This window comes from Perognathus longimembris, chromosome 8 (assembly GCF_023159225.1).
Source record: "Perognathus longimembris pacificus isolate PPM17 chromosome 8, ASM2315922v1, whole genome shotgun sequence".
Taxonomy (NCBI): Eukaryota; Metazoa; Chordata; class Mammalia; order Rodentia; family Heteromyidae; genus Perognathus; species Perognathus longimembris.
In genome coordinates this window covers 34,085,012-34,104,396 of record NC_063168.1, presented here as the reverse complement: position 1 = coordinate 34,104,396, position 19,385 = coordinate 34,085,012, and the positions used below count along the sequence as shown (strand labels likewise).

Genomic DNA, 19,385 nt, shown 5'->3' with positions numbered 1-19,385 from the left:
AACTTGTATTTCAAACACTTAAAATTTGGGTGATATATTTAAAAAACAAATTATCTTGGGCTACACAGCTAAGCACATAATTACTAAACTAGAAAGACAGCCAACAAACTGGAAAAAGACCGTTACCAGCTATACATCAAACAAAGGCCTAATATCTAGTATATACAAGGAGCTCAAGAAACTAACCCCTCCCAAACCTAATAACGAATCACTAAATGGGCACAGGAACTAAGGAAACACTTCTCAGAAGAAGAATGGCAAAGAAACATATGAGGAAATGCTCACCATTCCTGGCCATAAAGGAAATGCAAATTAAAACAACTCTGAGATTCCATCTCGCCCCAGTTAAGATTGATCAACATTTTTACACTTTTTTTTTTTTGGTCAACGATCATGAGTCCTCGGCGCTGTCCCTGAGCTCTTCAGCTCAAGGCTAGCACTCTACCATTTGAGCCACACAGTACCACTTCTTGGTCAACATTTTTTTTTTTTTTGGCCAGTCATGGGGCTTGGACTCAGGGCCTGAGCACTGTCCCTGGCTTCTTTTTGCTCAAGGCTAGCACTCTGCCACTTGAGCCACAGTGCCACTTCTGGCCATTTTCTGTATATGTGGTGCTGGGGAATCGAACCCAGGGCCTCATGTATATGAGGCAGGCACTCTTGCCACTAGGCCATATCCCCAGCCCCTTGGTCAACATTTTTAATTTGAACAAAAACAAATGTTGGCGGGGATGTGGAGAAAAAAGGAACCCTTCTGCATTATTGGAATGTAAATTAGTACAACCACTCTGGACAGCAGGCTGGAGTTTCCTCAAGAAACTAAACATAGGCTGGGAATATGGCCTAGTGGTAAAGTGCTTGCCTAGTATACATGAAGCCCTGGGTTCAATTCCTCAGCACCACATATATAGAAAAAGGCCGGAAGTGGCGCTGTGGCTCAGAGGTAGAGTGCTAGCCTTGAGCAAAAAGAAACCAGGGACAGTGCTCAGACCCTGAGTCCACACCCAAGGACTGACAACAAAAACAAAACAAAGAAATTAAACATAGGGCTGGGAATATGGCCTAGTGGCAAGAGTGCTTGCCTCATATACATGAAGCCCTGGGTTCGATTCCCCAGCACCACATATATAGAAAATAGCCAGAAGCGGTGCTGTGGCTCAAGTGGCAGAGTGCTAGCCTTGAGCAAAAAAGGAAGCCAGGGACAGTGCTCAGGCCCTGAGACCAAGGCCCAGGACTGGCCAAAAAACAAAAACAAAAAAAAAAAAGAAATTAAACATAAACCTTCCATACGACCCAGCCATACCACAGCTGTGCATCTACCCTGAACATAATGAACCAGAATATGAAAAAGACACCTGCACATCCATGTTCACTGCCACACTACTCACAACAGCCAAGATATGGAAACAGCCCCGATGCCCCACAATAGATGAGTAGCTACACAAAATGTGGTACCTATACACAACAGAATTTTACACAGCCTTAGAAAGAATAATGTCATTTGCAGGGAAATGGATATAATGAGAAAAAAAATCATGTTCAGTGAGGTAAGCCAAGCTCACAAAGACAAATGGCGCATGTTTTCTCTCATATGAAGAAATTAAGACCCTAATTGAGCTATGATAAATTATATGGGATTCACTCACACACAGTAAGACCAAAAGAGGATACTCTTAGAAAGAGGCACAAAGGTGCAATGTCTAAATGCCTCTTCATATTTAATTTTTTTCACAAATTAGAGGCCTTTATTAGAACTGTTTCTGAATGCACAATGGAGTTCTGCAAAGCCTCTTCATATTTATATAAAATAATAAATATACTGTAACAAACTCCAAGATATGGAAACAAGGGACCTCTTTTTTTTTCCAAGTTTTTAGTTTTTGGATGATTCTCTATCTTCTTTACCTTATGTATGGTATATTCAAGTGTATGTCTTTGGAAGGGTTAAGGAAGGTACAGAAATCAATGGAAAATGAGTAAAAAAAGTACAGCAGGGAAGCTCTCTGGACACTGATGAAAGTGAATTATACAATTCATAGATAGTAACAGGAGGAAGGGACTGGGAGAAAAATGAGGGACCAGAAGACACTCTATGAAAGGAAATGTATTCATTACCTGACTCATGTAATTGTAATGCCTCTGTACATAACCTCCATAATAATAATAAATTAAATTAATAACATTTTTTTAAAAAATGAGCAACAGGGCTGGGGATGTGGCCTAGTGGCTAGAGTGCTTGCCTCATATACATGAGGCCCTAGGTTTGATTCCCCAGCACCACATATACAGAAAATGGCCAGAAGTGGCGCTGTGGCTCAAGTGGCAGAGTGCTAGCCTTGAGCAAGAAGAAGCCAGGGACAGTGCTCAGGCCCTGAGTCCAAGCCCCAGGACTGGCAAAAAAAAAAAATGAGCAACAGGTACAGGGAGTGTGACAGAAGGGGTGAAATTGATTGGAATAGTATAAACATGTGTGGAGATATAACAATAAAATCCTTTTCTGTATAACTGTTAATATAAGCCAAGAAAAAAGAGCCAAGCACCAGTGGCTCAAGCCTGTAATACTAGCAACTCATGAGGCAAGAGACTGTTTATCTCCAATAAACCACTAAAAAGCAGGGAGGGAGCTGTGGCTCAAGTAGAACAACAGCATTAAGCAAAATAGAGGCCTAGTTTTGAGCAAAACAGAGCCCAGGGACAGCATCCAGGCCCTGAATTCAAGCCCCAGGGAAGGGGAAGAGATGGAGGGAGAGAGGGAAGGAAGGAAAGGAGGGAGGGAGGAAGGGAGGGAAGAAGGAAGGGAGAGAGGAAGGAAGGAAAGTCAGGAAGGTAAGAAGGACAAAAATATATAAATATAACTTACTGTTATCTGACTCAATCCAGCCAACCTCATTGTTAAAGTAGGTGACATAAAGTACTTAAATGCAAGATCCAGGCTTTCTTTATCAAAGCATAATGTTGTATCCAACGGTTCCTTCACTGTGCTCCACATTAAATCAGCCATGTTACGAGCTGCACTCTGTCTTAACTCCTGATCAGAGAGCTTGCATAAATACCTAAGTAATTCAAAAATAGAAAATACACAAAAACTCACAAAACACTATTAAAGAAGACCTACTAATTCTAACATTCCTTTACTTCATACCTTCATTATGTTATACAATAAACTGGCATGCTTAAACATAGCCCCAATTTACACTATTCCTTTCCTTTTGTTTCTAGGTCTGAGACCAGAACTCAAAACCTGACACTTTCAGTCACTGGCTGACATTCTACCAACTGAGCCACGCCATTAGCCCCCATCACAATTTAGACTATTTCTAAGAAATGTTTAAAGGACTTTGACCTATGGCAGTCATTTTCTGGCTGAGAGTCTAACTTGAATGAGCAACTATAAAGAAATCACCAGTAAAGCTGTATTGATGTGTGTCATATTTACAGCAGATTTCATTATCAAAGCACATTTGCCCTCCTTAACATAACCAAAAATTATTAATGTATACATTATAAAGTGTTACTTTTATATTCTAAAACCCACAAAAATCTGGAGTTATGTTTATGTGTTTCTCTCAGGTCTTGACTCGTAAGTCATTTCTTTGGGTGGTTGCCTTCTTTGTTATTCAACTTTTTGACATTAGTGCTCTTTATTAGGTCACATATTTCTTCGTTATAAGCAGAAGCCTTTTAAATATGATTGTATTACTTTTTCCATCAAGAATTATCAATGCAGGCTCCACTGGTGGTCGCTCATGTCTGTAATCCTAGCTACTCAGGAGACAGAGATCTAAGAACTGTTATTAAAAACTAGCCAGGACAGAAAAGTCCAATCAACTGGCAAAAATGGGAAATGGAGGTATGGCTCAAGTTTAAACTCTAGTATTGGCACACAGACACAAATGTAAGCGTTAAACATATACTCTTATGCATGCATAATAAGTGCTACAAACCCAACTGTTGACTAAAGGAATCTTGAGTTTTAAATTAAAACATACTAAATTAATAACTAGGAGAAACCTTGTAATCTTACCTGATAACATAGGTTCTAAAAGGTATAATGTGCTGCATTACAGCAGGGATATGTAGCCATATTCTAATCTATAAAGAAACAAAGATGGCATTAATGTTATAATAACTATGTTCACCTTGTTCACTAAGTTAATCATTTAGTAAACTGCTTCTTCTAAAGCTATATACATGTTATCAAATTTTTTTTTTTTTTTTGCCAGTCCTGGGCCTTGGACTCAGGGCCTGAGCACTGTCCCTGGCTTCTTCCCGCTCAAGGCTAGCACTCTGCCACTTGAGCCACAGCGCCACTTCTGGCCATTTTCTGTATATGTGGTGCTGGGGAATCGAACCCAGGGCTTCATGTATATGAGGCAAGCGCTCTTGCCACTAGGCTATATCCCCAGCCCATGTTATCAATTTTGAAACAAGTAAACTTTAAAGAAAGATTTTGTAAATGTACTAATCTATTAAGTAATTTAACATAAAACATTATATGTACAAGAACTTACATTCACTTTTAAGAAGTGCAAAAAAGAAAAAAAAAAGCATTTCCTAGAGCTTGAACTCAGGGTACTGTCCCTGAGCCTGTCTGTCTGTGTTCAAGGCTACCAACTGTGCCACAGTGCTACTTCCAGCCTTTTCTTTTTGTTTTTTTTGTTTGGCCAGTCCTGGGCCTTGGACTCAGGGCCTGAGCACTGTCCCTGGCTTCCTTTTGCTCAAGGCTAGCACTCTGCCACTTGAGCCACAGCGCCACTTCTGGCCGTTTTTTTTTTTTGGCCAGTCCTGGGCCTTGGACTCAGGGTCTGAGCACTGTCCCTGGCTTCTTCCCGCTCAAGGCTAGCACTCTGCCACTTGAGCCACAGCGCCGCTTCTGGCCGTTTTCTGTATATGTGGTACTGGGGAATCGAACCTAGGGCCTCGTGTATCCGAGGCAGGCACTCTTGCCACTAGGCTATATCCCCAGCCCTCTGGCCGTTTTCTGTATATGTGGTGCTGGGGAATCGAACCCAGGGCCTCATGTATACGAGGCAAGCTCTCTTGCCACTAGGCATATCTCCAGCCCCAACTTCCAGCCTTTTCTATTTATGTGGTACTGAGGAATTGAACCCAGGCTTTTGTGCATGCTAGGCATGCACTCTACCACTAAGCCACATTCCCAGCCCTATTTTTTTTTTTTTTTAAATGACAGTCCTGGAGCTTTAACTCAGGGCAGGAGCTATCCCAGAGTTTACTGCTCAAGATTAGTGCTCTACCATTTGAGCTACATACCTATACTTCCAGCTATTTGGTAGCTAATTGGGTAAGAGTCTCACAGATTTTGAGATCTGTGGATTGTAGTCCAAAGCAAGCCAGGGCAGGAAAGTCCGAGATGCTTATTTCTAACTATCCATCAAAAGCTGGAAGAGGCTGGGCACCAGTGGCACACGACTGTAATCTTAGCTACTCAGGAGGCTGAGATCTGAGGATTCTCGTTCAAAGCCAACCCAGGCAGGTAAGTCCATGAGACTCTTATCTCCAATTAACCACCAGAAAACCAGAAGTGCCACTGTGGCTCAAAGTGGTAGGGCACTAGCCTTGAGCAAAAGAATCCAGAAATAGAGCCCAGACCCAGAGTTCAAGCCCCATAACATGAAAGGAGGAGGCAGGGGGAATAGAGAGGGGAGAAGAGAGAGGGGAGAGGGAAGAGGAGAGAAGAGATGAGTCAGCCTGGGCACTATCCCTGAGCTTCTTTTTGTTCAAGGCTAGCAGTCTACCACTTGAGCCACAGCACCACTTCCAGGTTTTTCTGTTTATGTGGTACTGAGCAATTGAACCCAGGGCTTTATGCATGCTAGGCAAGCACTCTACCACTAAGCCTCACTCCCAGTTCTCATTTTTTAAATCTTTTTTAAAGGTTAGTGTATTCAATTTTTTTCAAAACATGATGTAGGAAAAAAATGTTACTGTACATGCCAACTTGTTAAAAATTTGCCTCTTCTGGACACAAAATCCATATGAAAATGCTAGACATCACTCCCAAGATCAAGACCAATTCCAAACAATACTTACATTAGACACAACCGTAATAAATGCATGTGCTATAAGAAATGGCAATGTTTCCGGGGTTCCATATTCAAAGCAATCCTTCATGAGAGAAAGGCCATTTTTCCCACAGAACAGACAGACATACCGAAGCAAATGCAATGGTACTTCTACATCCTGAAAAATAAAACATTATCATTATTGTAAAGCTTACCAAGAACAACTTTCACTTACTAGCAAACAATAAAAAAACTATTGATCAGACATTAAAAGAAGACTCAAACATCCATAGAAATAGAAACAAAAAATTTTTTACATAAACCTTAGAATGAAAAAACACTTACATTCATATCACAGAATGCCCCTAATATGTTACTTTCTTGAGTTGATATATCCTAATTTAAAAAAAAAAGTAAATAAAATTAGGCCACAACTATTCAATAACAATATAAATAAAAAAATACAGTCTTCAAAAATCCTACCTTTAAAAAAACAAAACTCAATAAACACATTAGCCTATAATTACTTATCCTCAACAGTGACACTGCTAAACTAATGTAAATCAGCTCTAAGGTATAGTTTAAGCAGTCTTCAAAGAAATTTCTACAGCATTAACTACACTATTTTTTTTGTCATGGTTTTTATTTTACATTTCTTTACACAAGCCAGACATTCTATCATTGAGCTAATCCAGCATTCAATTTTGTTGTTAGTTTGTAGGTCATGGGGATTGCACTCAGGGTCTAGACGCTGCCTCTGAGCAATGAGTGCCCCTGAGTGTTTATGCTCAGGGCTAGTGCTCTACCACTTTGAAACAGTTACATTTCTGGTTTTCTGGTGGCTAATTTAGGAGTTACAGACTGCCCTGTCTGACTTTGAACCATGATACTCAGATCTTAACCTCCTGAGTAACAAGGACTACAGACATGAGCCACTGGCACCTGGCTTCCAGCATTCAAGTTTTGAGAATCTCATTATGGTAGTCAAGGCTGGCTTTTAACTTCTGATGCTCTTTTCACTTCCAGAATGCCAGGATTAATGCCACCTACTACTACCACACCTGGCTAATTTGTCTCTCTTAAATTAAAAAAAAAAAAATGAGGGGCTGGGAATATGGCCTAATGGTAGAGTGCTTGCTGCCTCGTATATATGAAGCCCTGGGTTCGAATCCTCAGCACCACATATACAGAAAAAGCCAGAAGTGGAGCTGTGGTAGAGTGCTAGCCTCGAGCATAAAGAAGCCAGGGACAGCGCTCAGGCCCTGAGTTCAAGCCGCAGGACTGGCAAAAAAAAAATTAAAAACAATTGACTCTCTTTTGTAAAATCAGGGCAGGTTGGGAAGCACTGCCATGGATAAAGTGGTAGATCACTAGCCTTGAGCACAAAAGCTCAAGGACAGCACCCAGGCCCTGAGTTCAAACCCCATGACCAACAACAAAAAATCAAGTTGCCTACTAGCATTTTCTATATTCTGGATGTTGATTCCCACCACAGCAATAAAGTCAACCAATCAATCAATAAGTAAATCAGGTAATTCTTACAAAAACATAGCATACTTAAGTGATCTTTTTTTTTTTTTTTTGGCCAGACCTGGGCCTTGAACTCAGGGCCTGAGCACTGTCCCTGGCTTCCTTTTGCTCAAGGCTAGCACTCTGCCACTTGAGCCACAGCGCCACTTCTGGCCGTTTTCTGTGTATGTGGTGCTGGGGAATTGAACCCAGGGCCTCATGTATACGAGGCAAGCTCTCTTGCCACTAGGCCATATCCCCAGCCCACTTAAGTGATCTTTGAACCTGTACACCGGAATTCTCTAGGCATATACTTAAGAGTTCTACAACATGCCTTCCATATGTAACATTTAAACTGATTAAAACCACACTCACACATTGATGAGGAGGCTGTAACAGGTATGATGATTTTGGAAAAGCAAATTACATCTAACCAGTTTTTAAATGCACACTGTGTCTCTGAACAACATATTCAACTTTTGGGTATTTACCCTAAGAAAAATGCTAATGTACGAATGATATTCACTGAAATGATTCATAATCCACCTTAACGTTAAAACATTTGCTATCCATCAATCAGATTCATGATCAAATCTTATGCAGCCATTTAAAATTGTAAATATTCTAAAATTGGGGTTGGTAACAATTGCACAATTCAAACTGACAATAAATTAAAGCAAGTAATTGTGCTATTTAAGTTACATCTTTTGAAAAGTTGTTTAAGTAATAAGACTGATCCATAATATATAAGCAAAGATAATCATTAATTTATATAAAAACAAAATGTAAGTAGGGCTTTGGAGACTCACACCTGTAATTCTAGCTACTCAGGAGACTGAGATCCAAGAACTACAATTCCAAGCCAACTCAGGCAAAAAAGTACAGGAATCTCATGTCCAACTAAAATCCTCAAGTAGAGATGTGGCAAAATAGCCAATCAAAAGCAAACGGCACTGAGTTCAAGCTTCAGTACCATCACACATATACTATGGGCTGGATGTGTTCAAGTGATAGACCATCTACAAAGCCCTGACTTCAAACTCTAGTACCACCACCAAAAAACAAAAAAACTGAATTTATGATGGGGATCTGATAATTGTCATTTTTGAGACAGGGTCTCACTATTGTAGTCCAGGCTAGCCTCAAATGTATAGCTGAGTGTAACTTTTTCCTTTATTTTTTTGTCTTTATTGTCAAATTGAAGTACAGAGGAGTGTAAATTTTTTAAGTTTAGAAATATCTGAGTTAGGTAAACTGAAGTTTGTTTAGGTTTATTTAGGTTTAAAGCTTTTAAAGTCTGTATTTTAGCCAAATATGGTAACTCACACCAGTAATCCTCAGTATTCCTGAACAAATTCTAGTCACCCTAGACTACACAGTAACACCCTGTCTCAAATAACCAAGAAAAAATAGTCTGTACTTCATATTTCTTTGCTACATTTAAAATGTTATTTTTTAATCAGAAAGCAACATCTGAAAAACAGATACCAAAGGAACCCATGCACTCACTGTCATTACTTTTGCCAGTCCTGGGGCTTGAACTCAGGGCCTGAGCATCGTCCCTGGATTCTTTTTTTGTTCAAGGCTAGTTACTCTACCACTTGAGACACAGAGCCACTTCTGGCTTTTTCTGCATATGTAGTGCTGAGGAATCGAACCAGGGGCTTCCAGTATGCTAGGCAAGCACTGTACCACTAGGCCACATTCCCAGACCCACTGTTATCAAACCTGAACTTTGAAATAAAGTTTGAAAATTATTGAAAGCAATCAAACTCTCAGAAAATATCAAAAAACCTATTTGTCCTTAGAGAAATCAAAAAACTTGTCAAACTAAGTATACAAAATCTAAATCTGCTTTTGAGCTTCTAACAGCAGAACCACATATTAAACCTCAACAATGGGGCTGGGAATGTGGCTTAGTGGTACAGTGCTTGCCTAGAATGCACAAAGTCCTGGGTTCCATTCCTCAGCACCACATAAACAGAAAAATCCAGAAGTAGAGATGTGGTCCAAGAGGCAGAGTACAGCCTTGAGCAAAAAGAAGCCAGGGACAGAGCTTAGGTCCTGAGTCCAAGTTTTAGGACTGGGGAAAAAAAAAAAAAACAACTCAACAAACTTTTATAGCTCAGTACTACAGTGCATGGTAAGTTGTGGGGTTCCATTCCTAGCACTAACAAAGAAAAAAAAGTCTGAAATTAAAGAATTCCTGTAGTACTGTTACACACAAAATCAGGGACTAAGTGAAGCATGATGGAACATTTTCAGCCAAGCTTTCTAGCCTAACATAAACATAGCTAAACTGCTTTCAATCATGTGGATCATGTATTAATGATGCAGTTACATATATTTGAAATTGAGAATGTTTTACTAGCTCATATTTCTACTCTGGATACATGAAGATTAAATGTTACTAATTATCATGTATTTGTAGGGAACAATTTTAATCTCACAAAGCTGAACCAATCATATTTCTCTTTGAAAATGTGTAATTTTAGTTACCCCCGAAAGGGGCCTAAGAAACATTAGTAATTTTAAAAAGTTCTCATGGCTTTTCACAAAACCTCAGTTACTAAATGAGCTAATATCTATTTTAGAAGTAAACAGAAATTTTCCTATTTTTCTTTAAAGAGATTTAAATCGTTAACTATAGATTTAAATTCTTTATCTACAAAAATCTAATAGCCAGGCACTGTGGCTCATGCCTGTAATCCTAGCTACTCAGCAGACTGAGATCTGAGGATCTCAGTCAAAAGTCAGTCCAAGGGGCTGGGGATATGGCCTAGTGGCAAGAGTGCTTGCCTTGTATACATGAGGCCCTGGGTTCGATTCCCCAGCACCACATACACAGATAACGGCCAGAAGTGGCGCTGTGGCTCAAGTGGCAGAGTGCTAGCCTTGAGCAAAAAGAAGCCAGGGACAGTGCTCAGGCCCTGAGTTCAAGGCCCAGGGCTGGCCAAAAAAAAAGTCAGTCCAAGCAGGAAAGTCTGTGAGACTCTAATCTCCAATAAGCTAGTTTTAAAAAGAAAGGGGGGCTAGGGATATGGCCTAGTGGCAAGAGCGCTTGCCTCGTATACATGAGGCCATGGGTTCAATTCCCCAGCACCACATATACAGAAAATGGCCAGAAGTGGCGCTGTGGCTCAAGCGACAGAGTGCTAGCTAGCCTTGAGCAAAAAAAGAAGCCAGGGACAGTGCTCAGACCCTGAGTCCAAGCCCCAGGACTGGCCAAAAAAAAAAGAAAAAGAAAAAAGAAAGGGGGATGGGGAGCCAAAAGAGGAGCTGTAGCTCAAATGGTAGACCACTAACCTTGAGCAAAAGTAGCTTAGGGACAACATCCAGACCCAGGCCCAGGCCCAAGGCCCAGCACCAAAAAATAAAAATAAGGGCTGGGAATATGGCTTAGTGGTCAAGTCTCATGTGCATGAAGCCCTGGGTTTGACTCCTCAGCACCACCTATATAGAAAAGCCAGAGTGGCACTGTGGTCCAAGTGGTAGAGTGCTACCCTTGAGCATAAAGAAGCCGGGGACATTGCTCAGGCCCTGAGTTCAAGCCCCAGGACTGGCAAAAAAAAACCAAAAAATAAAAATAAGGGCTGGGAATATGGCCTAGTGGTAGCGCATTGCCTTGCATATATGAAGCCCAGGATTCAATTCCTCAGCACCATATATATAGAAAAGCCAGAAGTGGCTCTGTGGCCCAAGTGGTAGAGTGCTAGCCTTCAGCAAAAAAGGAATCCAGGGACAATGCTCAGTCCTTGAGTTCAAGCCGTAGGACTGGCAAAAAAAATTTTTTTTAAATATAAAATAAAAATAAAATCAGTGTTCTATGAGCCATGAAAAATTGAAGCTTATTATATTGAGAATAAAAATCTGTTTTTAAAAGTAGTGTATTGCGGGCTGGGAGTATGGCCTAGTGGTAGAGTGCTTGCCTCACATACATGAAGCCCTGGGTTTGATTCCTCAGCACCATATATATAGAAAAAGCTGGAAGTGGGCTGGGGATATGGCCTAGTGGCAAGAGAGCTTGCCTCGTATACATGAGGCCCTGGGTTCGATTCCCCAGCACCACATATACAGAAAACGGCCAGAAGTGGTGCTGTGGCTCAAGTGGCAAGAGTGCTAGCCTTGAGCAAAAGGAAGCCAGGGACAGTGCTCAGGCCCTGAGTCCAAGGCCCAGGACTGGCAAAAAAAAATTAAAAAAAAAAAAAAAGAAAGAAAAAGCTGGAAGTGGCGCTGTGGCTCAAGTGTTAAAGAGTGCTAGTCTTGGGCAAAAAGAAGCCAGGGACAGAGCTCAGGCCCTGAGTTCAAGCCCTAGGTCTGGCAAAAAAATTAACAAGTAGTATATTGCTTTGAGTAAGTCTACAAAAAATTTCACCAAGGAGAGGTTCATGAACATAGGTTTTTCAGTTTTCTTTCTAGATTATATAAGTAAATAAAATTTGAAATATATGTATTTTAGAGTCATTGGTGCTCAAATTAGTAGTAATAGTTGCATAACTGGAAATACACTAAAAATCACTAACTTGTCAGATCTTAAAAGGATATTGCACAGCCACATCTGGCTTTAAAGAGGTGAGTTTTTTTTTAACTTTCAAAAAGGGTGAACTAGCTGGATGTAGTCTCAGCATTCAGGAAGCTGAGACAGGAATAGAGTATATGTGAAGCCACCCTGGGACAATAGCAAATGTCTCAAAAAAAGATGTCTCAAATAAGGGAAAAAAGTGAGGGAGATTGGTGAGGAGGTAACAATAAAAAAATTCAGTATGGTTTAGAACACTGTAAATAAAGATTGTACATACATAGAATATGCCAGAAATATGTTTAAGGTTTTAATGGTTTCTCTCCTTTCTACAGATTTTCCACACTGTATTTTTAGGATAAGGTGTCAGTCATTATGTTGCCCAGGATGTCCTTGAACTTGTGACTCACCAACTTGATTAGTGGCATGTGCCATGGAACCCAGTTTCTACAGTTCTTGTACTTGTTTTCTTTCTAGCTAAGAAGCTTAAAACACTATGGCAATTCATGTCACACAATTACACATAGTTATTTAGGATAAATAATGAGTCCTCTCATCAATATTATGCATTACCAGTCACTACTACTTTTTTGGGAGTAGAGATAGACAAGTCAAGTCACAACTTCTTTCAAGAACCCAAAGATATTATTGCCAATTGCAATTCTGGCAACTTTCAAACATCAGGTGAACTGGAGGAATGGCTTAAGTGGTAGAGAACCAACCTTGAGCAAAAAAGCAACAGTACCCAGGCCCCACTCCTGGCACAAAAAGCAGGTGAAGGCTTTCCACATTGTAGTCATCTCCCATCACCTTAACAGATTCTATCCATACCAAAAATTCTTGGCATGAAGGCCAGCAGCAAATCAATACAATAGGCTGGAACGTAATTTTCAAGGCCAACTTTTCAAACCATATTTGTGTAGTCATGTGCATACCCTCTATTTGTAAGCATATACAAAACAACAAATGATATCTATGCTAGTACAAACTACAACTGTGAATATGTCTGTTATATTTATTTTTGTTCCGGATTAGAAATTGCTTCAAAACATAGCTATCAATTTTTTCAAACTACTTTCTAAATTTCATTTGATATTTTTTCCCATTTTTTATCTCTTAAAGTAGACCTTATTACTGACAGCATTAACAAAAGCTGCAAAACAAAGACCTGATTGAATAACAAAATCCTTTAAGATATCATCATCGGGCTGGGGATATGGCCTAGTGGCAAGAGCGCCTCTTATACATGAAGCCCTCGGTTCGATTTCCCAGCACCACATATACAGAAAATGGACAGAAGTGGTGCTGCGGCTCAAGTGGCAGAGTGCTAGCCTTGAGCGGGAAGAAGCCAGGGACAGTGCTCAGGCCCTGAGTCCAAGGCCCCGGACTGGCAAAAAAAAAAAAAAAAAAAAAGATATCATCTTTTAGCAGAGCATGATGATATAAAACCTCAGTCCCAGCAACATTGGAGGATAAGCCAGGAGGGATCTCAAGACTGCACAAGTTAAAGTAAACATAATGAGCCTTTGCCTCTCTTGTCTCTCCTCTCTCTGTGTTTCTTACCCATACATACACATTCCAACTTGGACATGGATGATAGCAGAGGAAGAAAGCTAGATGGAGAGGAGATTCCAAGTTTCCATCTTATTCAGTACTAGAATAATACAGGGATCAATCCAGTATGAGAAAATGGCTGGTCAGCACTTTTAAGCCTTAGATTTCAAAACTTTTTACAACATGCTACGAACACTTGACCAAAAATTTTAAACTCTTTAATGACTAGTCCCTCTTCCATAAAATGAGGGCATTGACTAAGTTTTTAAAGTCTTCATTCTCAAAACACCAACACATGAGTTTTCAATATTTTCCTTCGATTAAAGATTTCCCTGGGTTATAGTTCTTAAAAGTACACTGGAAAGCCAGGTCCTAATAGATCACCCCTGTAATCCTAGCTACTCAGGAGGCTGAGATCTGAAGATTATGTCTCAAAGCCAGCCTGGGCAGAAAAGTCTGTGAGACTTATCTCCAATTAACCACCAGAAAACCAGAAGTGGACCTGTGGTTCATGTGGTAGAGTGCTAGCCTTGAGCCAGAGAGCTCAGGGACAGTGCCAAAAAGTCTGAATTCAGCCTCCACCCTCCCCTAAAAAGTACTCTGAAAAACCTAAGTAAACCAGAGACAAGTGGCTCACAACTGTAATCCTAGCTACTCAAGAGGCTAGGATCTGATAATTGAGGTACAAAGCAGGCTGAGGCAGGTAAATCTGTGAGACTCTTATTCCAATTAATCACAAAAAAAGATTGAAGTGGTAGAGCACTTGCCTTGAGCAAAAGAAGCTTAGGGACAGTGCCCAGGCCCTGAGTTCAAGCCCCAGAACTGGCAGAAAAAAACAAACAAAAATAACCTTGTGAAACCACTGCTCTCAACAAAGCAGTAAGATGGATAACATTGTACAAAGAGAAATGCAATCATTTCCTGACTTATGTAACTCCTCTATAAAAAAAAACCTTTAAGTAACAATTAAAAAAACAAACAAACCTGTTTTGTTGTTACTGTTTTTGCCAGTCCTGGGCTTGAACACAGGGTTTGGGCACTGTCCCTGGGCTCATTTTTGCTCACAGCTAGCACTCTACCACTTGAGCCACAGCACCACTTCCAGTTTTTGAGTTGTTAGTTGAAATAAGAGTCTCAACAGGGAGTTTTCTGCCAAAGCCAGCTTTGAACCGTGATCCTCAAATCTCAGCAGCCTGAGTAACTAGGATTACAGCGTCCAGCTTTTTTATTTTACTTATTTTTTTGATGCTCACCCTCAGGGCCTGGACACTGTCCATTAGCTTTTCTGCTCCACATTCAGCTTTTTTGGTAATCAGAGATGAAAATTTCATGAACTTTCCTGCCCTAGTTGGTTCTGAGCCTCAATCTCACCCTCGTGAGTACCTAGGATAACAAGTGTGAGCCACCGGTGCCTGGCTCATTAGGAAAAGTATGCATTTGTGTATGTGCATACGCATGGGCACTGGTCCTGACACTTGAACTCAGGACCTTGGGGCTGTCCCTGAGCTTTCTTTTATTCAAGGCTAGCACTCTAACACCTGAACCACAGCTCCACATCTGGCTTTTTGGTTGGAGATAGTCTCACAGACATTCCTGCCCAGGCTGACTTTGAAACAAAACCCTCAGATTTCAGCCTCATGAGTAACTAGGATGACAAGTGTGAGCCACTAGCATCTAGCTTTTGCAATAATTTTTTTTTTTTTTTTTTTTTTTGGTCAGTCCTGGGCCTTGGACTCAGGGCCTGAGCACTGTCCCTGGCTTCTTCTTGCTCAAGGCTAGCACTCTGCCACTTGAGCCACAGCGCCACTTCTGGCCATTTTCTGTATATGTGGTGCTGGGGAATCGAACCCAGGGCTTCATGTATACAAGGCAAGCACTCTTGCCACTAGGCCATAACCCCAGGCCCGAGCAATAAATTTTTAACTGAAGAAAATGTGTTTCTAAATGAATGTAATATATAGTGATCCCTAACTAGATGATTTCTAGTAACCGAATTAAGACATTAAAGTATGTTCTTAAGGTAAGTTTTTTGGGGTTAGATGATGGATCTTCATTGTTAAAAAAAAACAAAACACAATTATTTTATAAAATGGTTAATATGACAACTTTTCGGGAGGATTTAAACTCAGAGCCTTGGGGCGGGGGATATGGCCTAGTGGCAAGAGAGCTTGCCTGGTATACATGAGGCACTGGGTTCGATTCCCCAGCACCACATATACAGAAAACAGCCAGAAGTGGCGCTGTGGCTCTAGTGGCAGAGTGCTAGCCTTGAGCAAAAGGAAGCCAGGGACAGTGCTCAGGCCCTGAGTTCAAGGCCCAGGACTGGCCAAAAAATAAAAAATAAAAAAATAAACTCAGAGCCTTCTTCTTTCTTGAGCAAGTGTTATACTGCTTTTTCACACTGACTATTTTTGAGATAGGATCTCATTTCCTACTCAGGTTTATGCCTGCACTGCAGTACACCTATTTACACTTCCCACATATCAGGGATAACATGCATGTGCCATAGTTGCTTATAGTTGAAAAGGAGCCTCATCTGTTTTTGCACAGGCTGGCCTCAAATCTTGATCTTCCCTTCCTTAGTCTCCCAAATAGCTAGCATTACAGATGTGAGCCACGGTCACCTGGCTTATAACATATTTTTAATCAGCTTCTACAAGCAAAGTTAGCAGACTAAGAATACTAGAAGAGTACAATCCAGCCAGGCACAAGAGGCATTTATCTGTAATCCTAGCTACTCGGGAGGCTGAGATCTGAGTATTGCAGTACGAAGCCAGCCGGGGCAGAAAAGACAATGAAACTCTTATCTCTAATAAATTACTCAAAAAAGCTGGAAAATGGTGCTGTGGCTCAAGTGGTAGAATGCTAGAATGGGGGAACGGAGGGAAGGCACAAAGTAGAGTTGTGGTTTGAGTGGCAGAATGCTAAGCCTTGAGCAAAAAACCTAAGGGAGAGCATCGAGGTCCTGAATTCAAGCCCCAGGACCAGTACAAAAAAAGAGGAGGGGAGGGAAGGGAAGGAGAGGGGGTAGGAGAGTGAGCACAATCTGGTTTAAAATATTCTTAGAGAACTCTCTAATGGGCAAAATATCTACATAAGCCATGTTTGTAGACAGTGTAAATTCAATGTAAAAATATTACAAAAAAGAAATTGGAATATTACAATAAAGGAATTATTTTCTAGATTAAAAAAAGTTCAGAGAAGTATAAAGGTTTTTAAGACAAATAAGCACAGCTAGAGGATGGCTCAAATGGTAGAGCTCCTGGCTAGCAAATGTAAGGGCCCTGTGTTAAAATGCCAATACCACGAAATCTAAGTAAAACTAATAAGTTAAAGGGAAGGTAAATTTTGTAAAAACTTGGTATACTCTGTAAAAGTCACATTTTTTATCCTAGTATGCATAGGAAACAAAAGTCAAGGATATAAAATAAAGCTTTACTTCTATTTCTACCCAGAGATGGAATCCATTGCACTACCTTTTGACCCTTATGAACTACTTCATGAACTGCAAATTCACCTGACAAATTCATTTTACGACATTTCAGCAGCCGGATTTGAGGAAGCCTTACTAAATAAAGCTTCTACTTTGGGTTCTCTGAGCACTAATAAAATCTGTCTTTAATGTGACTGAAAATACAAGTAGCTCCAAAGACCTTACACCACTAAATGCCAAACAGACAGGTGAGACTTGTTCAACCCACCCAACCAAATCTCAAAATAGGTGCTGTATATGTAACCCATACAAAAACTACCAAAGCAAATGCCCAATATGAATAATAACTGTTTCATTAAACCCTGTTCCATGGAACTATCTTAACTCTTTGTTTCTGGAAAGAAATCCCTATCTTAATAATTTTTAGGTAAACTACTAAAATTTGAAAATCATTATAAAAATTATCACTAGTGGAATACTATTATTTAACATCATTATCCCATAAGAATGAATCACTATGTTTCTTTTTCTTTTTGGTCAGAGACCAGGACTTGAATTCACTATCTTATCATTTCACTTACTGGTGTCATCTATATTTCTATGAATGAAATTCATTCCATGTGCCTCTCTTAGCATAGTCACTCTGTGTTGTATGTATGTATGTATGTGTGTACGCACACGCACACACACGAGTGCCAGTACTAGGGCTTGAACACAGCCTGCACACTGTCCCTTAGCTTTTCCATGCAAAGCTGGTACTCTACCATTTGAGTCACAGCTTCATTCCTGGTTTCTTGATTAGAAATAAGAGTCTTGGACTTTCCTGCCTCGGCTGGCTGAGCCATGGCAGTCCAGCTTAATCAAAATTTTTTGAAAGGTGGTAAACTATGACAGAGATGACACTTACCAAGAAACTGAAATGTTGAATTGAAACTCCTTTGTACAACTACTTAGAGATAATAAAATTAGAAAGAGAAAAAAGACAATTCTTCTTGAAAGAGTTACAATAAGGACAGTAAGGCCTACAGCATCAAAATGTTTAAGTCAATCACTAACAATTTCATTTCCATGAGTTCAATGTACAAATAGGGTTGAGCAAAATTTCAAGACAGCTGACTATATAATATTCTAGAGAAAACTGAAATTATTACAACACTACTAACTTTTATAAATTTTTCCATCAACAATAAGTTCACTCATAAGAAATAAGCTGCCAACCTAAAGCTTACTAACTCTAAAAATTCAGAATATCTATTTTTACCTACCTCTATAGTAGGATGAGTATTATGTTTGTAAGCAGTATATAAGGGAAACTGAATTTGAAAAATTTTTGCTACACATAGTAAGAGTTTTTCCTTCTCATCTGTACTCCATAAACTAAAGGGATCAGAGCTCTTTGAAGATTCCTCCTCAGTCAGATTACAAATTCTTGTAGAGTTTGGTTTCTTTTCTATTGACTTTTGTCTTTCTGTACTTTCTTCATTACACTCTCTATCTATACTCAGTGGTTCTTCCGCTTGATTACTCTCATCTTGCCACGTGGAATCTATGTTAATAGTAGTACAATGTTTACAAAGCTGGTCCCGGAGCACTTGAACTTGGGCAATCACTAAGTTAATAAGTGCACACACTACTTGGTTAAAAATCTCCAAATGCTTATATTCCTTGAAGCAGCACAGGCATTGCCTATAAGAGAAAATAAAATTCAATAAATAAATACTTCCTAGAGGCAAGTTATTTTTATAAGTAATACTTTTAAAAAGCAATCAAATATATTAAAATATTTTTTTGTGAAGTTTTAGTTTTGTAGTGTGTGGAGCTCCAACCCAGAGTCTTCAGCACGCTAGCCAAGCACTCTACCAGAGCTATATCCTCAGCCCTTTTTCTTAACTTTTTTTTTCTCATGTATGCAGATGTAGCACCATAAGTGCTCAAAAATAAAACATCACACCCACAAATGAAATTTAATAAGATAGTCACCATGTTAGGTTTAGTACTATCATCTTTAGTGTTGTGTATATAGCTATCCTTCTTATACAAGGAATTAACTTAGGCAATAACAATTATGGCATATTTCTTTGCTTCTTCACTGAATTCTGAACATATATTAAATAAGTATTTTAAAAGCTGATTGCAATAAAATATCCTATTAATTAAAGCTAGTTATTTTAAATAGGGGTTCTGTTGTCAACTAATGAAATAGCTACATTTTTAAAGTAACAATTTGCTTTGAAGACTATTTCAAAGGGAAAGCTAAACCAATATATTAAACACTATTTCAGATAGGTATTCTCACTCTTTTTTTTGGCCAGTCCTGGGGCTTGGACTCAGGGCCTGAGCACTGTCC

The 19,385-nt window shown here is 39.8% G+C and overlaps 1 protein-coding gene across 3 annotated transcripts in view; it reads right to left on the bottom strand.

The window, feature by feature from the left end:
* Usp34 (ubiquitin specific peptidase 34) overlaps window positions 1-19,385 on the bottom strand; it is a 226,835-nt gene that overhangs the window by 179,556 nt on the left and 27,894 nt on the right. For 2 of the 3 annotated variants that reach the window (XM_048352847.1, XM_048352848.1), the window contains exons 3-7: window positions 18,304-18,724; window positions 6,369-6,419; window positions 6,052-6,201; window positions 4,025-4,092; window positions 2,861-3,053 (exon numbers count right to left, since the gene is read on the bottom strand). In XM_048352847.1, the coding sequence (XP_048208804.1) occupies window positions 2,861-3,053; window positions 4,025-4,092; window positions 6,052-6,201; window positions 6,369-6,419; window positions 18,304-18,724 (883 nt within the window). The remainder of the gene's footprint in view (window positions 1-2,860; window positions 3,054-4,024; window positions 4,093-6,051; window positions 6,202-6,368; window positions 6,420-18,303; window positions 18,725-19,385) is intronic. The other variant, XM_048352849.1, reaches the window with a different exon arrangement.